We start from the raw sequence: 20,697 nt of genomic DNA on the forward strand, positions 1-20,697 counted from the left end.
TCTTGTATGCATAAATAAATAAAATCAATCTTTAAAAAAATAAGTAAGAGTTCAAGACGATGGTTTGGGGCCCTGTATAGTTATTTTCTTTGTCCTTTTTTTAATCAACCATACTTGAGATATTGTGAAGAGACCTGATGAATATAATTCAGCCCTAAATCACTTCACTCTATGGCTTTCTCCTGGTATGTAGGTGGAGTTATGTATTTGACTTTTGTGTGTCAAACATCTAAGGGACCCTCTCCAGTTGATGAGTTTCTTTACATCTTAATTGCTTGGGTACATTTATGATGGTGTCATGCATCATGGATGAAGAAAATCTAAATGGATATGCTGTTTGTGTCTGACTGAAAAGGTTGATGTAAATCACCCAGAGGAGTCGTGGACTTCATTGTGGGCATAAAAGTTAGACACGGAAACGTGCTGAGGTTCAACTCATTTCATCATTTTCTCCTTCAGGGAATACACTAACAGTTTATTAATATCCTCATGTTTCTTCATGGTAGTAATGGAGCCATGAATATTATTGGACGTTTTTGCCAAAAAAAATCTTCACAAGCATGTGATGAAAGTGCAGGTGAGCTTTTCATAACAGCGTAGAATTCTTGTGCATTCACATTAGCTAAGCAAAGCATCTTTATGTTGAACACCGACTCTGTGATCCAGATATCAGAAGGTCAAGATGCTTCTTAAATACCTGAATGTTGATTTTGATGAAATGTGTCTTGGTATCTGAATGTCTTATTTAGACTATATGTGAACTTCTTATGTATATTTTTAAAATTTATTCATACAAGAGCTGGGGTGCAGGCCAAAGGGGTGTGTGTGTGTGTGTGTGTGTGTGTGTGAGAGAGAGAGAGAGAGAGAGAGAGAGAGAGAGAGAGAGAGAGAGAGAGAGGATTCACCAGAGACAGAGTGGGGCATAGAACAGGCCGACTGACTGAAATACACTACTGAGGGGAGCAGTGGGCAAGAAGGGAGAGGTCTGCCATGCCCTGTGGGAGGCTCCCTGCTGTGGAGGGGGCAGATAGCTTGTCAGTCAGCGCGGTGCTTAACCCCTTCAGCCCCAGGGCGGCCCTGTTGAGCTCTCTTCCCTCAGAGCCCTGAACCCCTCAGGGGCCCCTCAGTTTACAGGGGCCTCGCCCACCTGCTGGTTCTCCTCAACCTCCACTCCTCCCACTTCCAGGCTGCAACCCCACCCCGACGACGGCCCGACGGGCTGCGCAAGGGGTTGTGGGAAATGTAGTCTCCAGCCCCTGTGGTTCCCGCGGAGGTTTCTGGGCGGGGCTTCCGCGATCTGCGCAGGCGCGGCCCCGCCCCCGTCCTTTCGAACGTTCTGGCGCCTCCGCGAGCGCTGGGGCGCCCCGAGGTGAGCGCGGTTTTGTCCCGGGAGGCTGGGCGCGGGTGAGCGGAGACGCGGGGGTTGGGGAGCGGGGGCGCGGGCGAGTGGGGGCCGCGGCCGCGTGGAGTCGGGCGCTTTGGAGCCTTTTCCCCCGGAGCGCGCGTGGGGGCGGGGCAGGGCCGTTGGGGAGAAGGTTCGGCCTTTTCGGGGTGTCCCAGGCGCGGCCGCCCGGCCCTGACCCCGGACGCTGCCCGGCGTCTTCCCCGGGCGGGGGGACGGTGTCCCCAAGGCGGGGGCCCTGGGGAAGCGCGGGTCCGCCTGTGCGCATGTGCGCTGACTCCTCTGGGCCCCCCAAAGTCGGGCGGTGAGGGAGGGGAGAGCCGGGCTGCGTTTTGGGGGGGTTATTGCGCCCGGGGCCAGATTCACGGACCCAGGTGGGCGGGTGACATCTCGTGGGTTGCCAGGGGGAGGCGGTCCCTGTGGGGGAGGGGAGGTCAGGGGGAAACTGGGTTTGCAAGGCGGGGGTGCGGGGAGTTCCTGGGGCATTAGAGGCCTGTTGTCTGAATTTCCGGGTGCGCTTTGCTTTCCCGCCCCCAGGCGGCGTCCTGCTGGCCACTGCATTCTGGCCTCCTGCCTGGATGTGCTCACCCCTGGGGACTGCATCTCTGTTGGGTGTCCATGGAGGGGAGGGCGGGAAGAGGCACCGAGCCATTGCCAGGGTGTCCTGGCAGAACAGTGCGTTCGGGGTGTAGTCTCCTTGGAAATTGTGTCCACACTCAGAAGTGACTCATCAGCTTTGAGACTGTTGTTCTTGGCGTGACTGTTGATCAGGCAGTGGGCAGTGTCACCTTTTACTAAGTTATGGTGAACCATCAACCCACGTTCTGCCGCTCATGGACTCGGGGGGCCTCTCCTGCCCCTGCTAGAAGTGTCACACGGCCGGCACCCGCAGTGACTCTCTGGTGTCCTCAGGTAGCTTGTGGCGGGCTCTGGACAGGAGACTCCAGGACCCCGTGCAGCTGCCTCCGTCCTCTGTGCTGGACCCATCGCCCCTCCAAGCGCCGCCTCCAGAGCCCTGGCGCATCTGTGAGAGCAGCGACAATGGACCAGTCTCTGGTGAGTGCTGTGTTTGCTTCAGCTCATGGTGCATTGACTTTATGGGAGTATGTCAACAAACACGTAAATTAGAAACATAGTTTTCTCCAGGGACACATTCCTCACCAGAGAAAGGTGTGGCATAGATCCAGGCACTTCACATTTCCAGCATGTGTGAAGATGGGGCTCTGCCCTGGTGCTCACGCAGCACAGAGTCTGTGCCTGGGTCGCGGTTGATGACGCTGAAGGTGTGGCCTGTGGCTCTTCACCCCGCTGGACAGAAACACTCCCCAGCTCTGCGCTGGTCCAGTGCAGGGTGAGGGAGGAGGGGGAGGATGGGGCTTGAGGACCTGAGTGCAGAATGGGGGTGAAGGAGACACATGTCTTTTAAAAAGGACAACTGATTTTTTTTTCAAGATTTGTTTATTTATTTATACATACACTGGGTACAGTCAGAAGCCAGGAGGGTGAGAGAATTCACCAGAGTCAGAGCGGGGAGCAGAGCAGGCAGAAGGACCGAAGTACACTGCTGAGGGGAGCAGCAGGCGGCAGGAGAGGTCTTCGCGCCATGTGGGACCCTCGCTGGCAATCGAACTGGCGCTGCAGAGGCTGCGGGCAGCTTCACAACCCAACGCTCAACCCCTTGCGCCCCCCAGGAGGCTCCAACTAAATTTTTAAGGTTTCTGTGCAGTAGCTAAAATCATACTGTGTCCTACACAACTCTCGGAGACTTTCATGCAGGCATCAGTCTTGGCATGTGTGCCGTTGAGTCCAATGGGGATCCTTACACACCTGCCCCTGCCTTCTCTCAGGTGGCCTGCAAACCGAAGGTGCCCAGTAGACTCTTCAGAGTCCTTTTTTCTGGCCGTTGTTTCCACTGCTCCTGCGCATTTCTCCTTGGTGTGGTCTGAATGCATTTCTAGTGACACTCACTACACCCTAAGTTGCTCTCCAGTCCAGTTACACTCTCCAAAAGTTCCTGCCATGTTTGAGAACACCATGTGTGACCTTTGGGAAATTTCCTTTTTTTAAATTGTTTTAAAGCTTCTTATACTTTTTTCTTATTATTTTACTTATTTTCCCTCCTCGATCTGTCATTGACATGTGTAGCACTAAAAGCCTTCTGCTGAAATAGTTGCCAGTTTTTTCCTACAATCCTAATGGGTCTTGCCCTACCCCTTGTTTCCCTCTACCAAACCACTCTGGCCCATCCCCCGTCTGCCTCCCTCCCTAACTTCTCCACCCATTTCCCTGTTCCCTCTGGTGGTCATCTTTACCTTCAAATGACCCTGTTCAAGTTTTATTCAAGTATTTTGGCTGTAAATGTTTTTTTGGGTATTTATTTTCCACAGATGAGTGAAGCTATCTCATATGTGTCTTTACTTTTTAGCTTATTTCACTCAAGAATAGCACCTCCTGGGGCCTCCCTGATGGCACAAGGGGTTGAGATGCAACCGATGGGGCTGTCTGTAGTCTCTGCAGCACAAGTTCCATCCCCCGGCCAGCCAGGGAGCTACCCACATGGTGCAGCGGACCTACTGGCCTGCTGCATCCCTCGGCAGTGTATTTCGGTCTATCTGCCTGTTCTGTTCCCTGCTCTGTCTCTGATGAATCCTCTCACCTTCCTCCCCTGCACCTCTGGCCTGTACCCCAGCTCCTGTATGCATAAATAAATAAATATTTTTAAAAAAGAAAAAAACAATATCACCTCCTTGCCCACCCATTTTATCCTCAGTGTGGCCCTTTGCTCCTTCCTCCCAGCCCTGCAGTGCTCCTCTGTGTGTGCTCCACCTTTCCTGCCCTGCCTCTGCCGAAGGGATGTAGATTGGGCAATGACTGGGCAGTTGGAAACACAGCTGCTCTGCTCACAAATGGGATAAATCTTTCTGTGTTTGAGTTTTCCCGTGAGGATAATGTATAGAAATATTGCAGATGATATGGAATTTCCGTTTTTATTTCCTTAAGAAACCTCTGCACCCTCATCCACAGGGTCTGTTCCGACTTTCATGGCCACCAGCCGTGGGTGAGAGCTCCCTTTTCTCTGTGCCCTCTCCAGCGTTGTTCATTCCATTTTTTTTTTTTAGTGTTTCACTTTTTTAAATACTATTTTACATCATTTTCATTTTTGCACAGTGTAATCATTTTCATCTTCGTTATAGTCCCCATAAAATTCTCAACCCTCACCCCCCGATTTGTATAAATCCATTCGTTTTCATTTGGGCCTTCTCAAGGGGTGAGGTGGCATCAAAGTGTGCCTTTAATTTACATTTATCTTGAAATAAGTTAAGGTGAACATTCCTATTGTCTGTAGGATGTCAGAATTCCCTCTCTAGAGAAGAGTGTATGTAGTTCCTTTGTCCATTTTTTAATTAAGAATTATTCATTTATGCATACAAGAACTGGGGTACAGGCGAGAGGTGCAGAGGGTGAGAGGATTCGCCAGAGACAGAGTGGGGAGCAGAACAGGCAGACTTACTGAAACACACTGCTGAGGGAGCAGTGGGGAGTCAGGAGAGGTCTGCTGCGCCATGCGGGTTGCTCCCTGCCGGCCAGGGATCGAACTTGCGCTGCAGAGGCTTGCGCTGTGGAAAGCTTCATAGGCTGCGTCCCAACCCTTGTGTCACCAGGGAGGCCCCCCTTTGTCCATTTTTAATTGAGTCATCAGTTGGTTTCTCGCATTGTTTGGAGATGTTATAAATTTTGGAATGAACCCCTTGAAATATGTGTGGCATGCAGATTCTTTTTCTGTTCTGTAGACTGCCTTTCAGTTTTTGGGCTGGTTTCTTTTAAGGTATGAAAGCTTTTAGGTTTAGTGATGTCCCACTTGTTGATTTTTGCTTTTGTTTCCCTGGGTGTTGGGGTTGTGTTCCCTAGAGCACTTTGGGGCAGCTGTCCTTAGTGTGTCCTATATTTTCTGTCAAGTACATCACCAAATATTTAATCCTTTTGGAATTTTATAGATTGATTTATTTATCCATATAAGAGCTGGGGTACAGGCCAGACATGTGGTGGGTGAGAGGATTGACCAGAGACAGAGTGGGGAACAAAACAGGCAGATCTGGTGAAGTACATTACTAAGGGGAACAGCAAGGAGACAGGCGAGGTCAGGTGTGCCGTGTGGGTGAGTTCCCTGACTGGGGATGGAACTCATGCTGCAGAGGCTGTGGATAGCTTCATAGTGCTTTGCCTTAACCCCTTGCTTCACCAGGGAGACTCCATGTTGCTGTATTAAGTCGGTTGGAATTTGTTGAGGATTTTCGCTTCTCTGTTCTTTGGTGGTGTTGGTCTATTTTTCCCTTTTATGCTGTCTTTTTTTGGGGGGGTTCAGGGCAATGTTGACCTTGTCGTATGTGTTGGTGAGTTTTCCTCCGTCTTCAGTGTTTTGGAAGATGCAAATTTCTTTGTTTTTACTTCTGTCATAGTCTCTCTGATGATTTCTTTTGTGTGTCCCTGAATGCTTGAGTATCTTGTGCTCCTGAATGTAGCTAGTCCCTGTGTTCCGATCTGGTCTCCCGTCTTCAGTCTGCACTTCTCCTTAGTGAGTCAGTCAACTGTGTTTTGCCATTTCTGCCAGTTACACTTGAGCGTGGGCCTCCTGCCCAGGCCTAGTACCACAGGCTCGGCTCCCACCTGACTGTGCTTGTAGCTGTCCCGATGGCACCTGCTGCTCATGCAACATGCAAACCTCGTCCTGTGTTGTGCCCTCCCGTGTGGAATTAAATCCTTCTCAGCCCAGGTCTCCCGCCACCAGAAAGGGATTTCTCTGTTCCAGAGTTTAGTCTCACCCAATGCAAGTTACTCTTCAGTATTACCTGATATCTTAATGGTTGCTAACAACAGCACCACCTTGCGTGCGTGCATGCGTGCATGTGTGCATGTGTGTGAGTGTGTGTGTTCACTTTCTTTCACATTACAGTTCTCATTCTTGGCCAAACCTGATGGATGCATTTTCTCAGTGATGAGGTTGCTCCCTTTTCTGCCTCCGACTGGCCAGGGTGTGGTGACACCTCAGAGTTCAGGGGGAGAAAGTACTCAGGGGTCAGTGGGACATGTTTGAACAAGGGTCATGACACAGACACTCGCTGAGTAAAACCAGGTAGCGCAGATGTTCATCATTTGACCTTTGGTTGTTGGGAGTTTATGTCAGTGATGCTCAATGTACTTTTTAATAAAGAGCTTCAGGTTTCTGTCATCGAGTCTAGAGTATAGTAGGTGTGTTTGCATTTGTCATACGTATGATTCTTGCTGAAGTTACGGTTAATGGTAGATTTTTTTATTTTGATAGATGTTTATAGAATATTGATAGAATGAATATATTTTGCAACCTAATTTTACCAGCTCTTCTGTCACCTGTGACCATGCAAGTGTTTCATTTTATAAACCTTTGCACTGTGGGGAGCAGCAGTGGCTGCTCTTCTGCCCAGCATGACAGTTGCTTCTTTTTCTCCTTTTCCTAGAAAATGTGGCCCTCCATTCATTCATTCATTCATTCATATTTTAAAAGATGAATTTATTTATGCAAAAACTGATGTATGGGCCAGAGGTGTGGGAGGGGGAGGATTCACCAGAGACAGACTGGGGAGCAGAACAGGCAAATCTATTGAAATACTCTGCTGAGGGGAGCAGTGGGCGAGTCAGGAGAGGTCTGCCACACCATGTGGGTAGCTCTCTGGCTGGGGATTGAACTCGTGATGCTGTGGCTGCGGGACAGCTCCATAGGTAGTGTCTTTACCTTTGAGCCACCAGGAAAGCCCCTGACCCTTTATTTAAATGTAAAATAAAAAGTCTCCTTTCGCTGTTATTGCATGTGGTGTTCTTTGGCTTTTAGTATCTGACAGTGTTATACAGCCATCACCACCTTCCAGTTTTTTTCATTTCCCAGTAATAAAATACTGTACTCATTAAACTCTTGCTCCCAACTGCTCTGTCCCTCAGCCCCTGTGTCCACCATTTACTTTCTGTTTTCAAGAGTTTGACAACTCAGACCTGTATGAATGGAGTCTTATTACACCTTGTTTTCTTGGTGAATCTCTTATTTTATTGCATTGTTAACTGTTTTATCATTTCATAGGTATCGTACAGGAGTGCATTCATATTGTAGTGTGTGTCATTGTTTAGTTCCATTGTGAGGCTCATTAATAATCTCTTATGTGTATTTTCCAGACTTATTTATACATTAATCCATCACCTGGAGCTTGGGTTGATTTTGCTTTGGGCTGTAATGACTGGTGGTGCAGTGACAGTAGGTGAGCAAACGTCTCTGCCCGTTCCTGCTGTCCCTGCTATTGGTGAACACCCCGGGGTGGGGGTGGGTCCTCCTGTCATTCTGAGTTCCCTTTTCCCAAGAATCACCTTCCTGTCTTCCCTCCTGGCTGCATCATTTATGCTTGCCACAACAGTGCACAAGGGAGCCAGGTCCCAATTTTTGCCAGTACTTGTTCTTTTCTTTCTTTTTAAATCATTGTGATCCCAGCGGACGTGAAATCTCATCTCTTGTACTTCTGATTCATTTTTCCTTTGTGACTGATCGTATTGAGAACGTTCATGTGTTAGGACCTGCTTGGGTATGTGATTTGCAGAGCTGTGTATTCCAGTCCTTTACTCATGGCTGCACATTTCCATTTTGAACAGGGTCGAAAGTGCGAGGGGATTGTATTGTCCCATTTCATCATATGGTCCTTTTATGGCATCCTGAGCCCACTCCTGCTGGGAGGTCCCCGTGAGTTTCTGTGCGCAGACATGAGCCATCCACCTTCTCTTTGCTGTTGTTTTATTTCTCGTATTAGTGTTTTAATCAATGAGCCTGTAAATAAATGCATTTTTGTTTTCCTAGAACTGGGATGTGCCGGGTTACCTTGCAAGAGTTGCTGTCAGTGCAGCAGGCTCATCGTGTCCTGGAAGCTGTTTTGTCTTTGCATTTGTTTAATTCATTGTTTAACCCTCCGGGTTTCTTTATTCCAGCTCAGTCTCTGCCCTTGGTTCCGCTATATGTATCGCTTACTGTTTTGTCATTTCACTGGCAGCGTACAGGAGCTCCTGTGTGTGTGAACACGGGTGTGTGTTATAGTCTGCTCACTGGGTTTTCCTTTCCAGAGTCACTTTACTGTGGCTTTCATTAGTTTTCCAAGAATGAATTATAACTAGTTATGACCATTTTTATGTATGTTGTCTTTTTGTTGTTGTTGTTACGTAGCGTCACCCAAACCCATTGTGAATAGGGGACACTGAGCGTCTTTGTTAGTCCTACTCTCACTGGGAATGTTGATGTCGCCTGTGGCTGTCAAGGACTTGTTTTGTGTTGAGGAAAAATCCTCTGAATCCATTTTTAGCTAATACAAATGAAAATTTATTTTAATGGGTTCCTATTCTATATGTATGTGGAGGAGCACAGGATTTACTACATAGCAAAGGAAATGATGGAATAAATTTGCGGATTTCTTAAGATATTTGTTTTCTTATACCGTGTATCTTATTTTTCAAAACTCTTTCATTGCTATGATCTATTTTTTTTTCTTTCTCCAAAAGAAATATTTGTCTCTTAGTTGTTTTTCCTCTTCTTTCAATACCTTTTGTTCTGGTCACCGTGTTCTCCCCTACGGTGATGAAAACTATCAATAATATCCTGGAGATTCCCAAATTCTTTCTTTTCTTTAATATTTATTTTATGTATGCATATAAACGCTCGGGTGTAGGCCACAGGTGCAGGGGGTGAGAGGATTCACCAGAGACAGAGTGGGGAACAGAACAGGCAGACTGACTGAAATACACTGCTGAGGGGAGCAGCGGGGAGACAGGAGAGGTCTGCTGTGCCTTGTGGATAGCTCCCTGGTTGGGGATTGAATTCTTGCTGCAGCAGCTGCCGATAGCTTCATAGTGCTGAGACTTAAACTCTTGTGCCACCAGGGAGGACCTGATTCCCAAATTTCTGTTTTCACCTTAGACTTCCTGATCTATCAGACACATGTCCAGTTGCGTGTGGAATTCCAGTGTCTACCAGCCCTTCATGCAGACAGCATATTAGGAAAACATTCCTCATACCTCAGCCACCAAGTTATTACCAAGTTCTCCTCCCCTTTGTCCTTCCATTTTAGAAGTGATGACCTGATCTGTCTTCTTCTGACTCTGTCAGCTGAACATCTTTTCTTAAAATTTTATTTTATATATATTTTACATCATTTTTTATTTCTGCACAAGTTATGCATTTTCATCTTGGTTATAGTCCCCATACATCCCACCCCCCTTATTTTAACCCTAATCTCTCCACCCCCCAATAGTGCATCTCTGGTTTATACTTGCTTGTAGTTGAACATCTCTTACCTTTGCTTTTTCCCACCTCATTGCTTGAACATCCTGGTTTTGGGTTCAGTTTTTGTTTACTGTGAGTTGGAGATAGCAGGCTTTGAGGTCATGGGAGTAAAATATTGGCACAAAGTTGCACATGTTTTTAATTTGTTATGAAGCTCCTTTAGCACATGATTCTGGGTGTGAGTCTATTACACCTGCCAGCCAGGCTATCAGCTCCTCAAGGAGCCAATTTTATTCATCCTTTTATTCTTAGAATCATAGACACTTCCAAATATATAAGGTAAGCTATAGTTCTACTTGTAGGACCAAAGGGGTGAATGTAGAGGCGAGGCTCTTTCAACTTCAAATTCTATACAGGACTGAAGACCCACAAAATAAGATGTGTTAGCACTTGCTCTGTCTGACCCAGGCTGCCGGCCCTGAGATGAGAAATGTTCCCTCAGAAGGGACAGTGTCATTTGAAGATGTGGCTGTGAACTTCACGTGGCAGGAGTGGCAGTACCTGAGTGAAGATCAGAGGACCCTGTACCGGGATGTGATGCTGGAGACCTGCAATCACCTGGTGTCCTTAGGTGAGGAAGCTCCAGTGTAACACTCTAGTGCAATGCTGTCTTCTGCACTGACAAGTGTGCACTTGCTTATGAAACTGAGTGTTGGTGAGGTTGAACATGGCAGGCAGTGTACATTGTGGGTGTTTCGGTTTTCGTTTGGAAAGATTCAGATTGGCCTCTTTTGCACAGCTCTTCACACTGCATTTGTTAGTTTTCAAAGACTGAAGTTGAACTTGATCGAAGACCACCACTGTTTCTCATCACAGGGCACTGTGTTACTGATCCTGAGGAGAGCATCAGGTCGGAGCAGGGATTACAGCCGTGGACTGTGGGCGATCCCCCAAACCAGGACCTGTCAGGTCAGTCAGTGCTTGCCAGGCCAGGGGGCTGAGAGGAGGCTGGGAGTGTGGCCAGTGATATTGGCCACACTGAGGTGCTTTTTCAGTGTCCAATCTTGGAGAGTGTGTCTGCATATATCAAACTGATTCTTTATTCAGTTTCCAAATACTACTTTCTTGTGAATTACGTCCTGCTCTTTTAAAAATGGCCGTCTATGTTCTTAAACCAGTATGAAGTCCCTGATACATGGGGATGATTCTGCAGTAATCACATATCTCTATTCTCTCTCTTAGTGTATTCTCATAAACTGTTTTCTTTAGGTTCCTGTTGAGGAATTTTTTTTTATTCTTTCTGTATGTTTATGGGGAGGTCACACACGACATAAAAACAGGAGCTGCTATGAACAAAGCAGAAACACAGGTTCCAGCGAGTGCGTTGAGAACACCAGGGTGTTGCTCTCAGAATGATGTGGGAAAAGACTTTAACACTGATAGCCACAGGCTGGATGCAGAACTTTTTTCCTATCAGCAGGAACGTGGGACACAATGATGAGGCGGAGTTTGCTGCATGTATTAGGATTCTGAGCCTTATGTATTTAAATAAGAACTGACAGGTCTCTGCCGTGGAGGGATGTGCATGCCTCTGAGAACCTCTGCAGGTGACCGTGGCCAGGGCCGGGATCGAAAGAAAAACTAAGGAAATGGAGAAGCAGAGTCCTTGTGTCTCAGCAGGCCTCTTGCTTAAAGTGCCTAGGCAATGACTGGGTCACTCAGTCCACAGGTTTCCGGGAAAGCCATGGCCTCTGCAGGGCTTGGTTATTCAGAAAGTACCTGCAAGAGCTGCACAGGGTCAGTCTAAGAAAGAAGGTGTGTAGGATCTATTTTGGATGAAATGCTTCTGGTTGAAATTGACAAATCTAGTTAAAGGACTATTTTCACCAAATATTTATGATTTACAAAGCAATTATTAAATTAGTTTTACTGCTTTGTTATCCTGGTTTGGCATTAGAAAATTTGTTAATTGGGGCCTCCCTGGAGGCCTAGGGATTAAGTCTCTTAGCTCTCACTATTATGGCCTCAGTTTGATCCACAGTGAAGTAGCTCACCCACTTTGTCACAGTAGACCTCCCCTGTCTCACCCACTGCTCCCCTCAGCAGTGTATTTGAGTCAGTCCACCTGTTCTGTTCAAAACACTGTCTCCACGCTCCCCTACAGCACCCCCACTCCTGCACTTCTGGCCTACACCCCAGATCTTCTATGCTAAAATAAAAAATACCAAAAAATCTAGTCTCCCCATAATTTGCTATGGGCAAAAAGCATGAATCAGAAAATCAATACCTGTAAATTGTGTTGTAATACAGGAGCTTTTGTGCCACTTAGTAGTATTCACTCAAAATGCTTAGAGACATGGCCATTTTTATCTCACTTTAGATGTCCATACTGTGGATCACCTGACTCAGGACAGCCCTGCAAATCAGGGCAGACATGTGTGGCAAGTTCTTACCACCAGCAGCAAAATAGCATTCAACGAGAGAACTGACTTAATGGAAAAAAGCAATTTGCACTCAATTCATTGTTTGAACCATAGTATCAAAAATGAAAACAATTCAGCGATGATGCCTGTGAACTTTACTATACATAGGACCATGATGATCCCTGGTGAGCCTCATGAAGGGCATGCTGGAGAGTACAAGGAGGTCTTTAGTAGAATGAGGGAACCCATCAAGTATCCTGAGCACCTTAGTCACCAGGTGATTCAGAACTTTCAACAGCCTTTTGAATTTCATGAACAAGGAAAAGTTGTGAGTGAAGAAACAATATTTACACCTAAAGGAGCCCTTCCAGAAGGGGCTGCCCATAAATGCAATGAGTGCAGGGACACCCGTGATGAGGTACCTTTCGTTGCCCGAGACAGAACCCAAGGAGGACAGACTCTCTGCAGTTGTAATGAAAAGGGGAGAGCTGCGGAGATGACTCCAGTGCATTTGAATCTTCCTAGGTATGTTGAACACGAGCAGCAGGAATGTTGTGAAAGTGGGGCCAGTCTCAGCAACACATTTCACACCTATCCGCGTGAGAGTACCCAGTTAGGAAAGAATAATTTGGGATATAAGAGATATGGTGAAGTGGCCTCTAAAACCTCTGTTCTGACTGAACATCAGAAAACACAAGCAGACGATCAACCTGATGAGTGTGGGGGCACCGCTGAGATTTCCTTACAGAGGGGATACCAGAGAAATCTCACTGCAGTGAAGTTGTTTGGCTCTAACGATTATGTGAAAACTTACTCATGGAAGACTGCCCTCACTTTACATCCACAATCTCAAACGGGAGTGAAGCGCTACCCATGTCAGGTATGTAAGAAAACTTTCAGGTGGAAATCTGCTTTTAGTGTCCATCAGAGAACTCATATAAGGGAGAAACCCTATGAATGTGAGGCATGCAGGAAAGTGTTCTCCTGTAAGTCAGTTCTTGTTCTACATGAGAGGACTCACACTGGAGAGAAATGCTATGAATGTGAAGGGTGTGGGAAAGCTTTTTCTAGTAAGGCACACTTTATTAGACATCAGAGAATTCACACTGGAGAGAAACCCTATGAATGTGAAGGGTGTGGTAAAGCTTTTTCCAGTAAGTCTTACCTCAATGAGCATCAGAGAATTCACACTGGAGAGATGCCTTATGAATATGAAGAGTGTAGGAAGATTTTCTCCTGCAAATCATCCCTCAGTAACCATCAGAGAATTCACACTGGAGAGAAGCCTTATGAATGTCAAGAGTGTAGGAAGACTTTCCACTGGAGACCATCCCTCATTCACCATCAGAGAAGTCACACTAGAGAGAAACACAATGAATGTCCAGCATGTAGGAAAGTGTTCTCCTGTAAGTTAGTTCTTGCTCTACATAAGAGGACTCACACTGGAGAGCTCAAACCCTATGATTGTGAAGAGTGTGGGAAAGCTTTTTCTAGGAAGTCATTCCTCAGTCTCCATCAGAGAAGTCACACTGGAGAGAAACCCTATGAATGTGAAGAGTGTGGGAAAGCTTTTTCCCGTCAGTCTTACCTCAGGGAGCATCAGAGAATTCACACTGGAGAGAAGCCTTATGAATGTCAAGAGTGTGGTAAGACTTTCCACTGGAAATCATCCCTCAGTAACCATCAGATAAGTCACACTGGAGAGAAGCCTTATGAATGTCAAGAGTGTAGGAAGACTTTCTCCTGGAGATCATCCCTCAGTCACCACCAGAGAGGTCACACTGGTAAGAAACCCTATGATTGTGAAGTGTGTGGGAAAGCTTTTTCCCGTAAGTCAAACCTCATTAGACATAAGAGAAGTCACACTGGAGAGAAACCCTATGATTGTGAAGGGTGTGGGAAAGCTTTTTCCCAAAAGTCAAACCTCATTAGACATCAGAGAAGTCACACTGGAGAGAAACCCTGAGTGTCAAGAGTGTGGAAAGACTTTCTGCCAGAAAACATCCCTCAGTAAACATCAGAGAAGTCACACTAGAGAGAAGCATTATGAGTGTCAAGAGTGTGGGAAAATTTTTTTCCAGTAAGCATGCTCTCACTGGACATCAGAGATGTCACTGGACAAAATCCCTATGATTGTGAAGAATGTGGGAAAACTTTTCAGGAAGTCAGCCCTCACTAGGCATGACAAAATCCACACTGGAGGGAAATGCTAAGAATGTCAAGAGTGGGCAGGCAGGCCTCCCCCGGTGGGTGCAGATGTTTGAGCGCAGCACTATGAAGCTGTTCGCGGCCTTTGCGGTGGGAGTTTGATTCCCTGGCCGGCCAGGAACAACCCCATGGTGCGGCAGACCTCTCCTGTCTGGGCCGCTGCGTGTATTTCAGCAGTGTATTTCGGTCAGTCTGCCTGTTCTGTTCCCCGCTCTGTCTCTGGTGCATCCTCTCACCCTCCCACACATCTGGCCTGTACCCTGATTGTTGTATGCTTGAATAAATAAAAATCTTAAAAAAAAACTATTCAAACTTAGGAGCTCAAACCACATCATTCAGTTGAGAGCAATGGGAACTCACATATAGTTTCACTCCTAATTGCGTGGAGTTACCTGGTTCACTCTTCTCCCAAGTTCATGCAGTGATGATGTCTCTGTTCCTGTTGCTGTTGCTTCTAGTATCCTTTTAAGTTCCTGGATGATGCTATTCATGTTCACGGTAGCTGTCTGTCTACATGGCACACTGCATGTTGTGTGGGTAAGTGATCTCTCTGTGTTTTCTAACTTAGTCGTCACGTTCTGTCCAGTACTCTAAGTCTCTGTGGTGCCCCCCGATGCTGGAATTGCTCACCACCAAAATGTCCTCCTCTAGAAGGAAATGTTGAAATGTGTGCTCTCGGCTATAGGTTGAGGTCTGCAGCTGTCCTTTACCTACCTTTCATGATGAAAGTTTCTCAGGGCCTCCCTGGTGGCCTTGGGGTTAAGTTTCAGCGCTATTGCCTGCTCTGGCCAGGGTTTCAGCCTTTGCTAGGGAGCCGTCCCACATATGCTAGAGGCCGCAGCAGGTCTCTCCTGTGTCACCCGCTGCTCCCGTTAGCCAGGTATTTCAGTGGTTCTGCCTGTTTGTCGCCACACTCAGTATCTAGTGAATCCTCTCACCCCGAACCTCTGGCCTACTCCCCAGTTCTACAAAATGAGGGAATTTTTTTGGAAGATTACTTCTGCATACAAGAACTGGGGTGCAAGCCAGAGTTATGAGGGGGTGAGAGGATTCTCCACAGAGAGAGTGGGGAGCACAACAGGTGGATCTACCGAAATCCACTGCTGAGGGGTCAGTGGGGAGACAGGAGAGGTCTACTGTGCCATGTGGGTCACCTCCCTGGCCAGGGATCAAATTTGTTCTGCAGTACTGAGAGCAGCTTCATAGTGCTGAGACTTTCACCCCTGCACCACCAGAGGCTCCTATATTATTTTTAAAGGAAAGGATTCTTGCCTTTTAATTTTTTTGATTAAATTGTTGTTCATCTTTGTGCAATATTGAATCGCTCCCCTTCTTTATAATTCTTGCAAATGTCCTGTCCGCACCACCCCTGTGACCCGTCACCCCAGGCCCTGGTGCTCCTCCTTCCCTCCTGGCCCCTCTTCTGCCCTGTCCCCTGCTGGTGTCTCAGCTCTGTCATCTGCCTGCTAGATTTGTCTTTTTCCCCTGACCCTTTCTTCGTCTCCCTGTATTCCTCCTGGAGGTGATGATGTAATCCAGGTCTTTTTCCTTCTCTCTTTGTTCTGAACATAATCCCTTCCGACGTTGCTGGCCGTGCTCTGAATGTGGTCTTTGTCTGAGTCAGTTCATACCTTGGGGTGAGTAGTTGGCGTGGAAGGTCGTGGCCGAGGAAGTCCTTGATGTCACTCTCTCTACCCCTTTCCCCCAGCGGCCCCGGGCACCTCCTGGTGTATTTCTTTGGCGCTGTGGTGATGCCGAGCAGAGAGTTTGAGCAGCAGGCCCGGAGTCTGAGGCCTCGGTGTGCTCTTCTTCTTTTCTTCTCTTTTGTGTGAAAGTAGTTCCAAGTGGAGCCCAGAGTTCCAGAAGAGCCAGACATTTACTCATAGGAGTAAGGACAAGAAAGCTCCCTGAGCAGAACGGTCCCGAGGGGTGGCCGCTGGGGCCGAGCAGCAGGGGCTCCCATGGCTGTGGCGGGCAGGGAGTGGGGGCTGGTCGTGAGGGTCTCAGCTGCGTGTCTCTTGCTGAGGGGCTTGGCCTAAGGGCTCTCCCGAGGCGCCAAAGCCCACTGAGTTTGCCCCTGTTACTCACCTGCATGTCCACACCTAGCCTCGTTCTGTGGATTTGCAGTCGTGCCCTGTGTCGGCTCCGTGGCATCCTCTCCGCAGGGCTGGGCTCGAGGCCCGCCCGTCGGGGATTGTTTCTCTGATCATGGATTTGGGACTTGGGCGCCTGCTCCTCCCTGCCCGCGCCCTCTACATAGCTTCCTCTGTCAGGAACATGTCTACAGCCAGAGCCCCCATCCTGTGTTTCCAAGTCAGTGACTGACGGGTTGTCTGTCCCCTGAGAGCATCCTCCCTGATTCAGGGGGAGGTACATTGGTCCCTTTAAACTCCACCTGGCATGTCGGGGCCACGGGCCATATTCCTCAACATGCCATGGGAGGTCGCTGAGGTTTTCATCCCTAGGCTGCAGGCCGCTTTCCATGATGCTGCAGGCTCCTAGGTGTCCTCGAGCGCCCATTAAAGATGACATCGGGCCCCTCAGCCTTCACCTCAGACCTGGTCCAAAGAGGCCTGCAGGGTTTTATAAGACAGCGCTCCTCTGCTAGTGCCATGTTTCCTGGAAGTGTTTGTTGCTGTGACGTTACCCATGTGGGCTGTTGCAGCAAGGGTCACTCTCTGCTCTGAAGGTGAGGGGTTCAGGTGACTCGTGTCACATCCCCCTGCAGGTGTGTTGGGGCGTCCAGGGGTGTGGCGGGTGAGGCTTCTGTGGATGGGTGGGTGGCCCAGGTGGGTGGTGATGCTGTCGGCGGAGGCCCAGGAATGGCCTCCACCGTGCTCCGTGGGGACCTTGCCCAGCTCAGCCACATCCCGGGGTCAGGACGTGCAGGATCAGCACAGCCCAGAGACACTGTCCACGTTCCAGCGGTGAGGACACTACAGGAACCCTGAGCTCCAGGGGTAGGGAATGGACCGGGGCGGGGGAGGACTCCCCAGAGACGAGTGGGGAGCAGAACAGGCAGATCCACTGAAATCCACTGCTGAGGGGAGCCGCGGGGAGACAGGAGAGGTGCTGCGCCCTGTGGGTCAGCTCCCTGGCTGGGGATGGAGTTCTTGCTGCAGTGGCTGTGGACAGCTGCACGGTCTGAGACTTACGGAGCAGGGAGGCTATGGGTCCATTCTTGTGTGGGGCGCTTATCCTTCGGGTATGGGGACAAGAGGTGTGTGCTATGTGCAGGTTTGTGCCATCTCCCTTGGTCGCCCCCACCCCTAAGTTCATCCCCTGGATGAAAGAGAGTGTACCCATAAGACCGAGGTGGATGGCTGGTCTTGAGCTGCGAGGTTCTCTTTCTCTGGAGAAGCAGAACTGCTTGGGAAGAACATGTTCATCTTGGTAATGTAGCCAGGCTAGAAGACAGAGAATCGTTTGACTTTGTTAACAGTTAAGCAATGAGCAGAAAGAATGCAGGTCTATTTTGGGGATGTATGTGAGCCTTCGGGGACACCCTGGTTTCAGAAATGAGAGTTACACGACAGAGTGAGTGTATGTAATGCCACCAAACTCTGCATTGAAAAACATATGCCTTCCTAAGTACAAATAATGAACTAGAAGAGGAAATTAACAAAACCGTGCCACCTACAATTGCACACTCAAAAAATTAACTGGGAATAAACTTAACAGAGGAGGTAAAAGACTTTTACAAGGAAAACTATCAAACATTGTGGAAAAAATAATAGAAAGCATAGAGAAATGGAAAGAGAGACCCAGCTCATGGGTTGGAAGAATCAACATTGTCCAAAGGGCCATCCAACCCAGAGCCCCTTCTAGATTCACTGCAACCCCAATAAATATCCCGATGGCATTCTTCAAAGGAACAGAACAGATTTCTGAGGTTCATATGGAAACACAAAAGACCCCAAATAACCAAAGCTTTCCTGATTAAAAGTGGGGGGAATTGAAGGAGTCACACTTCTGACCTCAAACTAAAGGTAAGGGGCCTCCCTGGTGGCCCAGGGGTTAAACACAGTGCTCTCAAACTACTGACAGCCACTGTGCACAAGTTGGATCCCCAGCCGGCCAGGGAGCTGACTGACATGTGCCTCAGACCTCTCCTGACTGGCCTGCTGCACCGCTCAGCATTTATTTTGTCATTCGGCCTGCCCTGTTCCCTGTTCTGTCTCTGGTGAATCCTTTCAACCCTGGCATCTATGGCCTGTACCCCAGCTCTTGTGTGCATAAATAAATAAATCTTAAGTATTCGTTAAACGAGTATTTTGGAAAGCCAAATAATTGAGCTAGAGTTACCTTATCAAATCCTTAGTTATAAATTAATCTGACTTGTGATATTTTGAAGAATACTAATAATATGTATAAATTGATGAAACAAATCTGTAAAAACTTGGATGTGTGCCAGATTATGTGGAACATTCTGAGAGACAGAAAATACATCCCAAGAGCAGGCCAGGATGAGCTGCTCACCTTCTCACAAGCAGGGATGAGCATCAAGCAGTCTCGGGTGGGGAGAGGCCGCGTTGTTTCCAGCTCGTGTCCTGAGACATTCCTGGGCTGGGCTGCGATGACCCACATGTCGGCCAAGGTGAGGTGAAGTGTGGACTCTCTCTCCGTCCTGAGGAGAGAGTGATCGGGGCCGTCCTCCTGTGGAGAGCTGGGGTGGAGGACGTGGACGCCGCTTGGGGCGCCGTCTAGCTGTGACTCTGCGCACCCTGCTCCTTGGCCTTTCAGGGTGAGGTGAGGAAACAGTGTGAAGGACACGTGAAGTCTGTGAAAAGGCACCAGCGCTCGCCGCGGTCACTGCTGAGTAGCCCGGGAACGTTTTCCCTCTGCAGTGAGCCCTGTGCTGGCTCTGACTGCTCCCGGCCCTCCAGGGAAGCCCTCGGGGAAGCCGGAGCCGCCACCTCCAGGGGCCTGAGTCCCTAACTGGGGGGGGAGTTGGGGGGGTGTTCCTGGGGAGGAGTGGATTCAGGCTTCAGAGGCGAAGCGGCCCAGAACCTGTGGTGCAGGGAATGGCCCATGGTGGGTGGAGTCCTCCATGGTGCACAAATGTCCTCAAGGCGCTCACTGGGGATTCTCTCCACAGAGACCAGCAAGGCCCGTGGAGGAAATGGGGTGACGAGAAGCCACTGGCGGCGGTGGGCGGGGGGACCTGCACCAGCCCGGGCAGAGGCGGCCCTGGCACCAACACCCATGGGGGCTCGCGCCTTCGTGGCGCGCTCTGCGGGGGGATGGACCGTCCCGGGTCCCCTGCGGGACCGTCCCCCCTGCCCGCGCTCCCGAGTGACCCACGTGGCCTCCCCGCCTGCGACGGTCTCAGCGCCTCCGGAGAGTCAGCCCGGCCAAGGCACGTCCTCCCTGCGCACCGGGGTCCGAGCTGGCGGCGCCTCCTCCAGGTTCTCAATCCTCCCTCGACTCTCCCGGGGCGCTGCTCCACCAGCCCCACTGGACACAGGGTGTCCCCAGGGGTCGTGCGGGCGGCTGTCCTCAGAGTGTGGAGAGACGTGTGCGTGTGGGGGTTGTTCTGTGTCTGTCACTCACCTCCATCGTCTTCTGGAGGGTGTGACGTTGAAATTGGGAATTTAAAGTCCTATTGTTGGGGGGGGACCACAAATCCCCCAGAATATCAGCTCTAGAAAGGGTCTGCCATCTGCTGCATCAAGAAAAAGCTTAAAAGGGGGCCTCCCCAGTGGCACAGCGGTTGAGCGCTGGGTTGTGAAGCTGCCCGCAGCCTCTGCAGCGCCGGTTCGATCCCGGCTGCTCCCCGGCCACCGGTGAGGGTCCCACATGGCGCGCAGACCTCTCCTGCCGCCCGCTGCTCCCCTCAGCAGTGTACTTCAGTCCTGCCTGTTCTGCTCCCCGCTATGGCTCTGGTGAATTCTCTCACCCTCCCGCGCTTCTCATTGTACCCAGTGCTTGTATAAATAAATAAATAAATCTTAAAAAAAAAGGAATGAAATTCTGAGACCTGGATGGATTTTGAAAGTCTTATGCTAAGTCAAAGAATTAAGACACAGAACATAACTTCTTATAAGATTCCATTAATTCCAAAAACCCGATGAGGGATATCTACAGAGAGACAGAGTAGATTGGATTTTGCCAAGCCCAAGGGTTGGTGCAAAAGGGAAGTATCTGTGTATCTGCTAATGGTCTAGAGTTAATTTGGGGGTGATGAAAACTTTCCAAATTTTATTTTGGTGATGTTTGCACAACAGTGAAGTTATCATTTATTTGTATGTTTTAACAGGTAACTTTTATGGTATTTGTATTATATCTTTAAAAACTCTTGAGAAAAATAATGACTATCACCATTAGGTTATGCTAAAACAGCAGTACTATGTAGTGATTTTAAACTTCAAATGAACAAAATT

At 48.7% G+C, this 20,697-nt stretch overlaps 2 protein-coding genes across 5 annotated transcripts in view; one reads left to right on the forward strand and one right to left on the reverse strand.

The window, feature by feature from the left end:
* The window catches only part of LOC119250861 (uncharacterized), a 117,437-nt gene that overhangs the window by 29,871 nt on the left and 66,869 nt on the right, over positions 1 to 20,697 (reverse strand). The window lies entirely within an intron of this gene.
* LOC119250860 (zinc finger protein ZFP2-like) lies at positions 1,992 to 19,076 on the forward strand. 4 transcript variants are annotated; one of them, XR_008552680.1, is made up of 5 exons: positions 1,992 to 2,458; positions 10,152 to 10,314; positions 10,560 to 10,652; positions 14,773 to 14,851; positions 18,729 to 18,748. XR_008552680.1 is itself a non-coding variant. In XM_054697671.1 (4 exons), the coding sequence occupies exons 1-4, from the start codon at positions 2,204 to 2,206 to the stop codon at positions 19,060 to 19,062; spliced, it is 624 nt and encodes a 207-aa protein (XP_054553646.1). In that variant the 5' UTR covers positions 1,992 to 2,203; the 3' UTR covers positions 19,063 to 19,076. The 4 variants fall into 4 exon arrangements, 3 of the variants coding, with proteins under 3 accessions (XP_054553646.1, XP_054553647.1, XP_054553645.1); XM_054697671.1 differs by lacking the exons at positions 14,773 to 14,851; positions 18,729 to 18,748 and adding an exon at positions 18,950 to 19,076; XM_054697672.1 differs by lacking the exon at positions 18,729 to 18,748 and having other exon boundaries at positions 14,773 to 16,314.

This window comes from Talpa occidentalis, unplaced genomic scaffold (assembly GCF_014898055.3).
Source record: "Talpa occidentalis isolate TD23 unplaced genomic scaffold, MPIMG_talOcc4v2.1 talOcc4.18, whole genome shotgun sequence".
Classification (NCBI taxonomy): domain Eukaryota; kingdom Metazoa; phylum Chordata; class Mammalia; order Eulipotyphla; family Talpidae; genus Talpa; species Talpa occidentalis.